Here is a 15,636-nt window from a genome sequence, read left to right as displayed (position 1 = left end):
AAGACAACAAAAACGTTATAAAATGAATTGAATCACTAACAAACAGTTAGAAAGATGATTAAAATATAGTTGTAAATCACCAAAACATTACAATACAATACAAACTATACATAGTAGCATTACAATAATCAAAACAAAAACAGAAAAAATTGGCCAAAAAACTAGTTTTGATTGAAGAACTCTCGCCCTCAAAAAACAAAAGAGTATAAAATAAAGTGATGTTTTTACTTGTTAGACCACTGGAATTCAATTTCAAGGTTTCTGGGGCCACTTTTGCTCTCTGGTAACAAACTGTATTCACCTGCAACTGCTCCCAGCATTACCACTCGATCGATTTGGATTGTTACTTTCCCAAATGAACTCTGCATAAACAAAAACAGATCCCATAAGCCACTGATTCTGCAAACATTTGAAGCTGTTGAATATGAGTTAAGTTTGATGGATATAATTACCTTTCCCATTTTGCTCTTGTTCTTGCATGAAATGTGGAGCTTTTGACCTTTGGGAGGGCTCTCAAATGACCATGAGAAACTCTCGTCCCACTCTGGATTTGGACCAGTCGATATAACCTGAATAAACAGAACGATAAATTTAGTTAGTTTCTCGGAAATTACTAGTTACAGCAAGCTGAGGTAAGGGGGAATGATTCATTTCATACCTTGGTTTGTCTTGGAGGAGTGTTACCGAGTGTTATCTTACAAAACACGCTCGGGTTACCAACGGATTGTTTCATGTTGTTACCGCGTTTGATCGTGACCACAAGAGTACCTGGCAAACACTGCAAGAGGAATTCAGCTTTCTCCTGGAACCGTGGAGGACCTGATTGGATTAGGTACTGAAGTAAAGGGATGGCGTCTGCAGCAGCAACCGATTGGGCCCTAGAAACTTCGGCTGGACACGCTGACCAAGCTTGTCTGAGAAGAAACAGGGCATCCAAGGCAGCTTCTTGAGTTGCCTCTGACCCTGTCTTGAGGGATGTAACTAGATGTGGTATACTTAGTGTTGCAGGCTCAGTGGCTCTTAGACGCGGGAAGTTGTTAAACAAAGAGTTTAAAGCTTTTAGATACTCGTCATTCACGGTTCCGGAGGCCCATAAGTCCTTCTCAATAGCAGCTGCAAATTAGTAGGAAAGTAAAGAAAGGTTAATATAAGATGAGTAATAAGATAGAGCAGATGGAAACGATAAAGAAGGTAAGGAGATTATTTTCTCACCAGTTATTGCTCTGACGGTCTCGCTAGATGCGTACTCTTGCACAGTGTGATTAGAGAATAGTAGTTTTACGAACATTGCAGCCTGAACAGATGTATCCGGGTCACTGGAACTGATCAGATCTAAGACGACCTGTACCCCACCTGCCTCGGCAACTGCTCTTTTGTTTGACCGGCTATGCATAACAAGGTTTTGCAGAGCACATATAGCCACTACTTTCATTTCTTCTGTGGGCTGTTCTTCAAGGACATTGACTAAAGCACGGCAAGCAGAAGCTGCGTCGGTGCTTCTAGCGAGTGCCTCGTTTTGGAAAAGATCACCTAGAGCCAAAGTTGCCAGTAATCGCGCCTGTTGAGCTTGAGTCTGTGGATCCAAGAGGTACTGGGACAAGGGTAATATTGCAGTCTTGGTGGCTTTTGAATTTCTGATCTTCACGTTGTTGAGAAGTACCTCCAGCAGTCTCGCTGCTGTGTCCTCACACTGATGAGACCTTAGAAGATCAAGTAGCGCTTCTATGGCTCCGCTTTCAGCCATGGATTCGGCACTGGTTCCATCGTCACTTTCCAACACTAGAAGAGTGTTAAGTGCACCAACCACTGTATTTTCAGACCCAGAGCGTAGCAGTCTTACAAGAACAGCAACAGGAACTTCCAGGTAAAATTCGGAGCTAAATTGCAAGATGATTACCAAAATTGATGCTGCGGACTCCCATAATACATTCGAAACCGATGGATCAGCTTGCAGTATCACCTTGGACAGCTCACTCACACCACCTTCTTTAGCAATTTCATTTGGCCATGTTAGAGCAAGGCCAACGAGAGCTTTCACGGCTCTCTGCTGCAATAGGTGTATGCCAGATCCAAGAACATGGATTAAAGGACCAATCACATGTTGTGTTAATGGATCCTTCTGCAGATGCTCCTCGAAGAGCAGATGAGACAGAAGTTCAGCTGCCAATTGCTGTACTGCCGGGGATGTAGAATCCAGCAGTGGGATTAGCGGCTCAATCACTTGGTGCGGAGAAAGTGTATAATCAGCTCGGCATTGTGGATGTTCTAAGATATTTACTAGAACTTGTAGCGCACTGTGCTGCCCGTCAGGTCCAAACTCCAACCTAGTCAGCAAATTGAAAAGAGGCTCCACCACTTTTGCAGCAGATTGGCCCTTGGCAATAGTAGCGTTATTTGTAAGGATGCGAAGTAGTTCTGAAAATGCAGCGCAAAGAAAATCCGGAGCTTCATGGAGAATATCAAGTACGCAATCAATAACTCCAGTTTTCACCATTTCCAGTTTACATGCAGGCCTGTCCTTACCTAGCTTTACTAGAGCCCTAGATATAGCCTCATGAAGCACATAGTTTTTACCATAGAGAAGGCCAACAAGAGGAACCACAGCACCATGCGCCGCAACTAGTTCAGCCAGTTGTTCATCATCGACAAGCTTGTCCAGTGCCCGCACCACGGAATGCTGTGCAGGGCTGAATTCACTCACAAGAAGAGAGACTAGAGGCTCAACACAACGCGCTGCAGCAACCGTAGACCTAATCCTTGTATTTGCAAAAAGAACATAACATAATTCTGCTGCATCCCCCTTCAGCTCCATCGAACAGTTTGAAGAAAGGATCCTGCAGAGGACATCCACCGCATTCATCTCCACATCTGCGACTGCCAATGCCCGAGATGGATTATCACTCAACAGCCTAACAAGTGCAGCAATAGCAGCATGTTGCTCCCTCTCCGAACCAGTGTTGAGAATTTCTACCAATGGCTGAACAGCTTGTCTAGAAGACTCTGCATTTCTTATATGGTCGGCAGTAAAGAGGCTATCCAATGCCTTGGCGGCACTGTACCTTGCTCCTCTTCCCCCTAGTCGCAGAACTGCTACAAGCTGGCTGACAGCGCCAAATGCTGACTCGTGCCTTCGAATTTCAGCACTGCTAAATAAGATGCCTAAAAGAACTGTTGCAGCTTCCTCTTGCTCATCCTTAGGTCCAAGAGAAAGATATTTCGAGAGGCCCTCAAGAGCACCTGACTCTACCATGACAATCATGTTTTGTGGACAGTCTCCAGCAAGCTGAGTTAGAAGATTAAGTGAAAGTAGTGGAGCACCGGGGCGGTCTGGAATTGGTTTAAGAAGATCAACGAGTAAGGGAATCGCCTTTCGTGAAGTAGCCCCAACTCTGATATCTTCAACTCGAAAAAGCCTCTCAAGGGCAACTTGGTCTGGGTAACGCACTAACATGAACTCCTGTGACAGCTGCAGAAGTTCTTTTATGTCATCATCAGAACAGCCAAGCAAAGATATGAACCCAGCCGCAGCACCTGAGTTTGCAACAGATAGAAGAGTTCCGCGACTACCATTACAGACAAGACTAGATAGAGCTTGTGCTGCAAAATATCTGTCTGCATATTCCTCTGACTTCACAAGATTTGAAAGCACTGGAACAGCTTTCATCGTTGCATTTGCGCGCGTGATTTCTCTGTCCTGGAAAAGTATGGCTAGCAGTAAAGCGCAGACCCAAATGTTGGTGTCTTCTCCATTATCAGCCTGAAATGTATTAAAGTATTAGCAGATAAAACAACATAAGGACAACCTAACGTAGCCAAATGACTCAAGAGTGTAAAATACTAGCACTAATTCGTAATTTGTCTTTTAAATAATACCTGGAGAAAACGGTTGCCTATTCTATCAGTAATCAACTCGATCCCTTCTGACTCCAATATTACTGCTCTGCTCTTTTCATCGTGACAAGAAAGAACCGATAGCAACCAGATGGCTAAATTGTCACCAGAGATAAGTGTTTCCCCCGTGGAACCCTCCCTATTTTCTGTTGCATCTTCTTCTTCATCTTCCACCTTTTCTTTGGGATGAATGCATATGCAGATATTATCTCTCTCATTCTTTTCCTGATCTTGCACAGATATCTGAGGTGAATCTAGAATCCGCACAAGTGCTTGAACAAACTTGGCACACAATTGTGTCTCATTCAGATTCTCTATCATCCTCTGCTCGTTAACTTTGGCTGCACATATAATAATTGCAGCTCCACCAATTTTAATTTTCGGGTCCCTGGAATTTATCACCCTTTTAGCTATAGATGACACGCAATCTCTGGCATTGTTGACCATGTTTCCCAAAACAATAGGCTGATCTCGGCAAAGTCTTGACAACACTTCAATAGCTTTATCCTGTAAAGAGGGATTGGCAACACTCACTATAGATGAGACTATTGGTGCCATACTGTTAGGAGATCCAGCCAAAACAGCCCAAGCTGGTTTTACATTTCCATTAGCTCCTGACCTCGAGAATATAGCAAGCGCATCTAGGGCCTCTGATATCGCATCAGATCTTCCGTCGGCAGAGTCTAGAAGAGACACTAAAGCAAGCACCGTTCCAGCACGGTTCACAGAATCTGTCAAAGCAGAATTAAGTCGGTGACGACTTAGCAGGCGAGCAATTGCTGCAGCTGCAAGTGTCTTCCCAGACACTGTTCCTTCACGTAAGACTCTTGTGGCTGACAAAATAATGTCTTCGACTATGACCTTCTCTTGAACTTCACTGTCTAATATCAGATTTGCTAATGCGCACATTCCTTGCTCAGCAACTTCTAGAACGGAAGAGTTGGCAAGTGAAACCAGAGTAGGCAATGCTTCTCTGGCAGCAATGGCAACATCGCGATTCTCCTTGATTGAGAGTAAAATTGCTGCCATACAGCGGGAAGAGTCAACAAGGATCTTCTCAGAATCAACATGTAAGAGTTTTATGGCCGATAAGAGAGTTTTGAGGGCTAGGGCGCTCTCACGCAAATCCTTTCTGGTCTGAAAGATAGCTGCAAGAGCTGAGGCTGAATTTGCTTGAGTTTCTTCTTTTGCGGAGCTCATCAACTTGATCATGGTCTCAACAGCATCATTTGACGCACTGCCTTCACGCAACATGTCACTGAACGGGACCACAGAAAGCATGCTTTTTAAGGCATCCAAAACATACATTTTAGACTCAGGTAGATCGCTGGTCAGCAAAGCAGTAAGCTGACTGATCGTTGCGGTATCTGATTTATGAATCAAATGATTCAATGTCTTGGCAGCAATTTCTTTACCGTTGGCACTACCGTTCTTTAGTAGCCATAACAGAGCAGGGACGGCATCAGCACTTTCAACACAAGCCCGTATATCTTCGCTGTGGTTGCACAAGTTCCTAAGGATGGTTGCAGAGTCTTCCCTGGCTTTGGCAGACCCTGTCTCTAGAATCTGAACAAGTGGCGGAATACCTCCAGCAGCAGTGATGGCCCACTTGCTTTCATCGTTTTCGTTAGACAAAAGGCAAAGAAGCGCAACAGCGCATTCTTGCTGCTGTTCGGATGAAAGACCCAGAAGAGATATCAGTAATTGGATCCCTTCACGGCCCTGTAGTGCATGCCAAAGGCTACCTTCATGGTTACACAGCATCAGAAGAGCCTTCACAAGCTCATCTTGAACCTCATTAGCTGCCATTGTTATTAGACCAACAAGCAAACGTTTTGCATCCGAGTTGGATAGTCTAACAGAGAGTATGGAATTCCCATACAAACTTGCAAGTGCTTCAATGGTACGTTCTTGGACAAGGAATGGTAGACGAGGCTTAAATTGTTTCAGCAGAGTCTGCTCAATGACCAATGGATCTGATGCCCTGGTCGTTTCTGCTTTGCCATCATATATCATCAAGGCTGAAGCTAAAGCCCCGAGAGTGTCGGCAGTTTGAGCAGGTGAGGAGCAAGATTCAAGACTCTGACCAAGGCTTGATATGACATATGACAAACCACCAGAAATATTGGCAAGGGCACACATTGCATTTTCTTGTAATGCTTGCGCATGTTCACCTTGCATGAATTCTTTCGATGGAGCTATTGTTGCATTTATCAAGATAGGAATACCATTGGAATTAGCGATTTCTCGCTTTGCTTCTTTAGATTGAGCAGAAAGTGACTTGAGAGCAGCAGCAGCCTCTGCCCTTACTGAGGCTTCATTGCCTGATCCTAACAACTTGAGAAGCTGTTTTGTAATGTCCGCAGTCAATACACTGGAGCAAACAGAGGCATCCTCCATCATCATGCAAGCAAGAAGGAAGCAGACATTAGATACTGTACTTGTCTTCCCGCTTGTAAGCAGCTTCACAAGTACATCCATTCCCCCAGCTCGAATTGTTTCAGACCAGAATCCTTCAGTGGTGCTAGAAAGGTTCTTAAGTGCACCAGTTAACAAACCATCAACCTCTCCTTTCTTGTTTCCACTGCGCAATTGGTCCCACAGAACTGGTACAACTCCCTCGGTGGAAAATATTTTGGATCCAACATGGTCTTTCACCCCACCTTCAGAAACAGCATAGATTGTCTTTGCTGCAGCGATCTGTCCTTCAACTGAACTAGACTTGAGAAGACCAAGCAATGGGGGAATGCATCCCCCGAGTAACACCTTAACTCTAAGTTCATTCTCCTTGCAGAGTGAACACAAGACGGTTGCAGCTTGTATCTTCACTCCAAGTGATCCTGATCGGAGAAGAGAGACAAGTACCGGCACAGCTTGGGAGTGAGATCCGACAGCACTGAATGCATTTTCACGCATTTCTATAAGGTCCAGTAACTGTTTCAGGCAGTACTCTCTGTCTTGTGCAGATGATGAACCTTGGCGCAGCTGCTCAATGCATTGGGCAACACTTGCTAACGTCCCATCTGGATCTTCCATGCTGGTTGTACGATCTCTGCAGGTGACGGGGGAAATGTTAGATACTAGTCACTTTATAGGTGTGCCTTTCTACTTAAATGCTTCCATTTAAAAGGATAACAGTGATTTTCAAATGCAGTCTTAAACTAAGATTGCAGTGAGTGACAAACACATAATTGCGTTACCTCAAATTCATCTTTGCGCTTGAGTGTGGAGTTGGAGGCTCTGAATCTGGAATCTTCACATCCCCCTGTGATCATGACCAAGCAACATAAACAACTTTAAAAAAAAAAAGTATATCTTGGAAGACGTTCAGTAAAAGAAAGAAACAAGTGAGTACGGTGTCGTTAGGGGCAAGGCCATTTCCATGAGAAGAAGCGAATCTCCAGCCGAGTGCACTTGCCATTTTTTTATCTCAAATCAGAAGTAGAAGAACCAAAGACCTTGCCCAGATCTACTCAGCCGAAACCCTCAGAACATCAACGCCCCTGCAGAAATCATGCAAGCAAGAGATCAGATAAATTAATATACAACACAATTATGAAGAAAAAAAGAGCTAAAAATACAATTGCAACCTATGACTATAATAAATATCAATAGATCACTCTTATCTAACTTGAAATCGAACCGTAAATCTTGATCCAAACCCCTTTAGCTTCCAGATATTCGAACTAAGCTAAATCAGGAAAGTTTTACGAATGTAGGATTCAGATCCTGATGCAATCTAGTCTAGTTTTATAATCGGATCGAATCTCGCCTGTAGTCTACGCACAAGAGATCCGATGTGTACTAAAGCATGCAGATAGATCCGGAAGAAGAAGAAGAAGAAACTGAACTAACCTCAAAGGAAATGGGAGAAGAAGGAAGGAGAAAGCACGATCAGTTCTGCATTGCTCTGTTTCGTACAAGAGAAGCGAAGAAGACGAAGATTAGAGAAGGAGGGGATTTGGATTCTCTTTCTTTCTGTAATTATTTGACTACGAGAAAAAAAAAGTATAAAAGAGAGGCGAGGAGAGAGAGCTGTGTGTGGGCTGGTGAGAGTGACAGAGTGTTCTCTTACTGGAGCCGGCTTTGGCTTCTCCACCGACACACACTGGGATAACGTAACGGCTCGGCTCAGCTCAGCTGGGCTTAGCTATCGACTCTATAAAACTCAGGCGAGTATAACTTTTTTATCAATACAAATTAACTACAATAATTAACATAAGTTTCTGTTAATGCCCCCAATTTCTTTTACTAATTAAAATTTTCAGTTTTATATTGGTTTGATCAAAGATTTCATTAATGACTTTTCACTAAAAATATTTAGATTTCGAAACTTAAAAATGTAACTTGTCATGCAGATAAATGAAAAAAAAGATTATTGAATATTTTCAGCATGTTATAACATCAAACATTAATGTCATAAGAAAACTCAATGTAGTGCAAATAGAATCCTTAGGCTTAAATCATGAAAAAGAAAAAATTATCAGTTTTAAAATCATCTTGTAATATTTCTTTTATTTGATTTTTAACAAATAAAATAAATCTGTAAAAGATTAACTCCACAAAGCTGTTCTTGTGGTTAATTAACACTTAAATTTGTTCATTTGTTTTTTTTTTAACGTCTGATTAATTATGTATTACATTGATGAGAAATATTACATAAACGATGATATAGTCGACAATTCTGTCACCATATGAGAATGCACATCTGACAGCGTCATTCCTAACCATCATATGAGATTCATGTCCGATGATACACCCTGCACCGTGCTAAAAATCTCTTATAATACTTTTTTCTGTAATCTTCTTTTTTTTTTGTTAAAATAAAATTCATTAATTATCAACCCTACAAAAGGAGATCTCGAAACAGTACAAAAACGGCCGGTTAACCGGAGAAAACATGCTCTAGGTTACATGGATTAAGCAAAACAACCACACGAATAATCTAGAAACAGAGAGGAGAAGGGTTGAGGGAAAGAAAGCTCGGGAAGGTGAGTTCCTACTCCGAAATGGACACCGGTGGTCTGCAAATCCAGTGCTTCGCGACTTCACGGAGGCCAGGGCGTCCAATTCCGGCGCCAGATCCGTCGACAGTTGACCTTCAGAGCATGACCATTGACCACCTTCGGAGGAGCCCCGCGGCCCCAAACGCCGGGATCGAAACGACCCGACTCTAAACCCTATCCGCCTCCAAATTAATTGTGGTGCCGCCGTCTCCAGGTCCGAGAATTCCACGCACGCCTCCGTCTTCGTTCTGGTGGGGAGGAAGTCGCGCCGGAGAAGAGCATCTCGAGAGAAACCGCCATCCTCGTAAAGAGTCTTTCTTCGTCGGCTTTTCTACCCCACATCTACGCGAGAAACCTTTAGTCTCAATGACTGACAAGCGGCCTCCGGCTTCAACTCCGACGTCCTCTAAACGGAGCAAGTCCACCGAAGGGTCTGACGAGCCACCAGGACCTCGAGCCTATCGTAGAATTACACCGCTTCAGGTACCATCGCAGATCCCAGAGAAAAGAGGAGAGTGCCTCCAGAAACACTACGCCGTGACAGTTCCGACAGTGAAGAGCATAACCCGAAGAGAAAGAGGGGTGGGTGGGAGACTACCAAGCCATCGGCACGGTCGCCGGAGAAAGAAGCTCCACCCAAAGCGTTGAAGATAAGCTTTGTCTAAGGCGTATTCTCCGTAATCTTCATAATTTACATTCACTTATTAGATTCAATTTTTACAATTTTTTTTTATTTTTCCTTTGTCTAAGGCGTATAGTTAACATTTTTACAAACTTAACTAATAACCGACAAAACAATTTATATAGATTATGAAATAAATAACTGTTATCCTATTATTTATATGTCGTTTCTAGACTACAAGATGAACTTTTATGTCTAATTGAAATTTTAAAACACTAAATTCTCGGATAAATCATAAACCCTAGGATTTATAGTTTATGTTATAAGAATTTAGAGTTTAGTATTTAAGATTTGGTATTTAGTTAAGATCTAAAGTTTTGTTGATGACATTAAAAATATTTTTTTTTAAACTATTTTTTAGCAACTATTACTATTTTTTATTTATTTTATCTAAGAATTTAAGAGTTATGGCGTATATTTTTAGGGTCATCAACAAAACATTAGTAAGTTAAATAATAACTCAGAAAACAATTTATATAGATTATGGAATAAATGACAATTATCCTATTATTAATAGATATCACTTATAGAATATAAGATGGATTATTAAATGTTCATTTTCATCCAAATAAAATGATATAAACTTTTGTAAATTATTATATTGGGTTATCTAACTATAACTTAGGGCATGACTGATTTCTCCGCTACCACTCGCAAACGCAACTTTTGTGGTTGGTAACGGTTGTTGGCGTTTTACAACAATCACTCAAACCGCTCCAAACCACTTTAAATCGTTCTGAACCTCTAAAATTCAAAAATTGGTTTCAGCTAGCGTTTGCGGTTGTTGGAGGATAAATTTTTTTTTCTTTTTTTTAAAATAATATAAATAAAAAAAATATTCAATAATAATTTTAAATTGGAAATTATAAAAATAGTAAAATATATCTATCATATTATAATTAGTATTATAAAAATTTAAAATAAAAATATTTCTATAATTTTTAAAAAATTAAAAACTATTATATAATTTTATATTTACTATAGAATTATTGTTTTAATACTTTATAATTGTATAAAATGTAAACATAGTTAATTTATATTTTAACCGTTGTTGCATTTGGTAGTTAACCAGTCATAAGTATTCTGCAAATGCACCAATTTCTAACCGCAGTACTAGTTGTACAAATCTCTTAAAACCGCAAGAAACCGCAACCACTCGTATCTGGAAACTCCCGCAACCGAAAACGCAACCGCTGCGTTTAAACCACTCAAACCCTTAGTAGATTAGCAATTGTATTAACTTTTATAATTTATTTATAATATGTTATCATTCAATACTTTGAATCTTCAGCTAAAATCAGTTTTCATTCAGTATTTTGAAAAAAAAAAAGTAAAGCCAAAAAAATCAAAACGACATCAAAATTTTATTTTTTTGAACGGCCACATCTAAACTCTAGAATCTTAATTCTAAAGCATTGGACATAAAGCTACATCCTCAATCAAACGGTTTGATTCAAACCCATAGTATATTTAAGAAAATCCTTTTCACATCTACAAAGCTACAAATACGTACATACAAAATAATACATTAATATGTACATACAATCAGATAATTAATATATTCCTTTAAATCGATAAAAAAATTTAGAAAAGAAAAAATTAGATTTGCTGTAATTGTTATCGGATCTATATGTTGATAGGTTACCAAACTCGATTAATTTTACCATCACAAATCGTGATGGTAAAGGTATTTGCCACCAAATCCATTATTGAAGTTACTAAAAACAACTGTCAACAATCACAATTATCTCGAACTATTTTCATTGACATGATGTTTCTATCTTGTCCAAAAATGACAGCCATTTTTTGTCTGAAAGTGTGAGAAGTCTGGGGGAAAATATAGGAAGATGGTAAAATATATAACGTGGGAAAGCGAAAAGCACATGGCCTCATGCCTAACGGGGATAAAAGATTCAAACTGTTCTCCAACGACGTCTGTTTTGTTTCTATCGACAACTATGCTCATGAAAGCATATGATATGCAAATTGTGCAAACCATATTGCTTCCAACACTAGCTTAATCTCCGGCTTAGCTCTACTACTTTTCAAAAACTGTATGATCATTGTCAAAGCTGCAATGGTTACTTACATTTAAATATAAAGCTTAAAAAAGTAATTATGTATAACCATATGGTGCACATGGGCTCTTTCGTTATCGCCAATTATTCTTCACATTTTTCGCAATTAACAATCGTGAAGATAATGATCCCAATAGATTGTGGTCCTAATAATTGATTCAGTGCCCTACCTGTCTTGTAGATCTCCCAGGCAGGCCCGATATCTTTGTTTAGTTAGCCAAGCAATAACAAAATTATCATTTTGCCTCATCCAAACACTATTTGGGCTCCTCAAACTTAGACAAAAAGGAAGTATCATGTCTAGTGTTCGCGATGTCCACTTTATGTATGATCTGACATCCGAGTATTGCCCACCACCACCACTCTCTAAATTTTTGTGCTTATAGAATGATACAAGCACAAGAATAAAAATTACTCCTAAGATTCCAAGCGAGAAATTGGTTGATGCGGCCAGTGAGTGGTTCAAAAACTGATTTAGTTTAGGCAAATGAAACGGCTGAGTTAGATAACGGATGGATTGATTTTCACCACACAATTTGTGGAGACCTGTGATACAATACAGTTTCTCAAGCAATGAAGTTTGGGATCTCAACAAAGTCTTAGAAAGAACAAGTGTTATATGAAACCCAAGTGAAAAAAGTTCAATATTTTATTTAATAAACGTCTACATATTATAGTGCTGCAGGGGGAATTTATACAATAATCCTATCAGCTCATAACCTTCTAGGATCAAATTCAAAAACGAGAATAAAATAAATGAAAAGTTGGCTTGAAAAGTTGACTTTATTCCAAGTTCTTGACTTCCTTGAGCAATTGATCTTGTTTCTTTTTTTTTTAGAATCGTCGAGCTTCGGTAGTGGTAAACAGAACTTGGAGTTAGTGGACACGAATCTATTAAACAGATTGCTCTTGAACGGATCCACTGCGACCTCTGGGGTCCAGCTCCGGTTACCTCTGTCCAAGGGTTTAAATACTATGTAGTCTTCGTTGATAACTACTCTAGGAATAGCTGGTTGTTTCCTTTAAAACAGAAGTCGGATTTCTTCTCTGTTTTTGTTGCTTTCCAAGCGTTGGTTCAGAATCTCCTTTGTACTAAGATTAGATCATTTCAATGTGATGGTGGTGGAGAATTTATTAGTAATCAATTCCTTCTTCACCTGCAACAAAATGGGATACAACAGCTTATTTCATGTCCTCATACGCCACAACAAAATGGTTTGGCAGAACGGAAACACAGACAAATTGTTGAGATTGGACTGTCACTGCTGTTTCAAAGTCGAGTGCCTCATAAGTTTTGGGTAGAGGCTTTCTTTACAGCAAATTATCTGAGCAACAGGTTACCTCACAGTGCTTTGGACAAGACACTGAGCCCGCATGAGATCCTGTACAAAAGAGCTCCAGCTTACTCTGCTTTGAAAGTATTTGGGTGCGCCTGTTATCCTACACTCAGAGACTACTCAAAGAACAAGTTTGATCCCAGGTCACTGAAGTGTGTTTTCTTGGGTTACAGTGATAAGTTCAAAGGCTACAGGTGCTTACTACCCTCAACCGGAAGAGTCTACCTTAGTAGGCATGTCACATTTGATGAAAGTGACTTCCCCTACTCAAATTCATACAAACTTCTTCAAGCGCCTGCTAATACTGCATTAATGGAAGCTTGGTACAAAAGTCAAGGCTCTAGCCTTCTCATAGCGAAAACGCTCTCTGCCCCGACTCCCAAGGAAGGTCTTTACCCTTTGTGTCGTTATGAGTTTCCTCTGTCCACCCATCGTTTTCTTTCCTTTCCTAGCTCGTTGACCTTCTGATTCAGGACTGCGATCTCACCTACCTTATTTTTTCTTTCTTCTTTTAGCCTGTTTTTGAATTTTGAGTTTATTCTTCTGAACTCCGATACAAGGTCTCCACCGGCTCCGGCCAGGGGAATCCATGGCCCTCTCCACTCCTGTCTCCTTCTCTGCAGCTACATCTCTCCTACAGGCTCCCGAGCCTAAGATGAAGTGCTTCTTCTGAACGGAAATCCTAGAGTCGACTCTTACTCCTCTAGGAAGGGTGATCTTTCTGGTTCTGTTTTTTTCCTTCAACTGCTCTGTTTTTCGTCGACGACAGCTCTGCTCCTACCTCTCTACGGCTCTATCCGACAAGCATCACTACGTAACCTTTCTCCTGTTAATTTAGGAGAAGCTACTCACTCAACAGTCTACTCTCAACCCTCCCCAAAGAAATGAGGAGATACACAGCGGAAGAGAAAGGCAAAGGCTTGGCATCCAAGGATACAAGCAGACCCCGCTTTCGCATCAGAGCACCGGATTTTGACCCCTCTGAACTCATAAAAGACAACCTGCTCACACTGGTAGGAAGACTTACCAACCCTAAGGAGCAGAAGATGAATCTTGTGCTGCCTTTTCTCCCCAAAAAATGGAACCTAGTTGGAAGAACGGATGGTTCAGACTTGGGAAATGATGTATTCCAATTCCGTTTTGAGGATGAAGCAGACCTGCAAATGGTCCTACGAAACCGCCCCTACCACTACGGACGCTGGATGCTACTCATACAGAGATGGGAGCCAGTCATCTCGGCTTCCTTCCCCTCTCAAATACCCTTTTGGATAAATATCAGAGGCATTCCCCTCCACTACTGGCACGAGAAAGTGGTAAGCAATATTGGAAGGGAGATTGGACATTTGGATGCTTATGAAGTCACCAAATCTTCAGCACGAGTCAGATGCACCATTGATGGACTCAAACCCCTAATCATGGAACCAGTTCTAGATTTCGACTCAGGGGAAGAAAGCAACATCTATCTAGAATATGAAAATCTTGGTAACCACTGCTCCTACTGCTTCCGTCTAACCCATCTGCAATCGCAATGCCCGGAAAAACAACAGGATCTGTCGTCTAGGAGATCCCTTACACAACTGCCGTCTCCCGCAAGAAACGACTTACTTCCGCCGCCAACTTTTCCGATGATCTCTGCAAGGAATGATGTTAAAGCACGTACTAACTATCGAGAACGACTAGACCGGTACGGAAACCCTTTTGGAGACAGAGTCTCAACACAAGTAAACAGAGTTCAAGGGCCAAGGAACAAAATAGCACCATCATATGCTCCCATAAGACCCCAACGTGAGGAAATGGTGTACCGTCCAAAGGAAGTTACGTCTCAACACAATACCTCCCCTTCATACTCCCATCGCAGAAAACTGCCAGCTCCTGGCCAAACTACACCTGATATCTCAAAACAGACGCAAAGGGTTTGGAGGAGTAAAACACCCCCAGCGATGGATTCAGTTAATGATGAGGTTCATAGTCCAATGCAAACACTGCGTCCTCTTGAGCGTAACTTAGATGCAGATTTTCATCAAGGACAGCTCCCAACAGTGGAAGAAGTGTTGGACGAAATTAATGAAGCAACACGGTTGTACACAAATGTGGATGACCCGGTAGAAAGAGCAGCAAGACAACAACGAGTCCTGCAAAGTGAGATAGATGGGTCAGTCGAGGAAACAGTGGAAAGAATAATCCAACACTCTGCAGCTTCTCTCGGGATTACCACAGATCCTATTATCACTCTGCCTCCATCTGCTGCTACAGAACAAGACATGGATGGAACTTCCCAGGAAACCACAGCACCAAAACGACGAGGAAGACCACCACGGGCGCGATCAGCACGTACGATTCAACTCAGCCCCCGAGTTTTTCTGGGTACATCTCTGAGGAGGCGAAACCTGTCACAAGTGGGAGCATCTCCGGGTTCTTCTAAACAAGCTGCTACTAGACCTGCAGATTCATCAACTCAGGCTCTGCCGGCACAAATCCCTTCGAGTTCTGGAGGAACCTCAAGAGTATCAGCTAACAAACGTCCTCGGTTGGATTTTCCCGAGGATCGTCTCCATCTTCCTTAGTGACATTTAGCTGGAACTGTTTCGGTTTGGGGAACACGGAAACAGTTCAGCGGATCAGGGAGATCCATAACCAAATCT

The 15,636-nt window shown here is 41.4% G+C and overlaps 2 protein-coding genes across 2 annotated transcripts; one reads left to right on the top strand and one right to left on the bottom strand.

The window, feature by feature from the left end:
• Positions 1 to 66: 66 nt before the first annotated feature.
• LOC108853751 (protein CELLULOSE SYNTHASE INTERACTIVE 1) lies at positions 67 to 7,895 on the bottom strand. The gene is made up of 8 exons (XM_018627186.2): positions 7,747 to 7,895; positions 7,247 to 7,394; positions 7,092 to 7,156; positions 3,874 to 6,943; positions 1,213 to 3,757; positions 659 to 1,113; positions 453 to 569; positions 67 to 362 (listed from the first exon to the last, which is right to left on the bottom strand). Exons 2-8 carry the CDS (start codon positions 7,310 to 7,312, stop codon positions 225 to 227), a joined length of 6,456 nt encoding a protein of 2,151 aa, XP_018482688.1. The 5' UTR covers positions 7,313 to 7,394; positions 7,747 to 7,895; the 3' UTR covers positions 67 to 224.
• A 5,983-nt stretch (positions 7,896 to 13,878) lies between these two features.
• On the top strand, positions 13,879 to 15,558 carry LOC108833470 (uncharacterized). Its single transcript, XM_018606888.1, has one exon. It carries the CDS (start codon positions 13,879 to 13,881, stop codon positions 15,556 to 15,558), a length of 1,680 nt encoding a protein of 559 aa, XP_018462390.1.
• Positions 15,559 to 15,636: the final 78 nt, after the last annotated feature.

This window comes from Raphanus sativus, chromosome 4 (assembly GCF_000801105.2).
Source record: "Raphanus sativus cultivar WK10039 chromosome 4, ASM80110v3, whole genome shotgun sequence".
Classification (NCBI taxonomy): domain Eukaryota; kingdom Viridiplantae; phylum Streptophyta; class Magnoliopsida; order Brassicales; family Brassicaceae; genus Raphanus; species Raphanus sativus.
This window is presented reverse-complemented; position numbering and strand designations above follow the sequence as displayed.

Bases quoted from the DNA above. Each gene is read 5' to 3' on its own strand.
- LOC108853751 (XM_018627186.2), bottom strand. From the start codon at position 7,312: ATGGCAAGTGCACTCGGCTGGAGATTCGCTTCTTCTCATGGAAATGGC. The intron at 6,944-7,091 runs GTAACGCAATTA...CGTCACCTGCAG, and splicing joins AGCGCAAAGATGAATTTGAG to AGATCGTACAACCAGCATGG. The intron at 1,114-1,212 runs GTGAGAAAATAA...ACTAATTTGCAG, and splicing joins GACCGTCAGAGCAATAACTG to CTGCTATTGAGAAGGACTTA.
- LOC108833470 (XM_018606888.1), top strand. From the start codon at position 13,879: ATGAGGAGATACACAGCGGAAGAGAAAGGCAAAGGCTTGGCATCCAAG.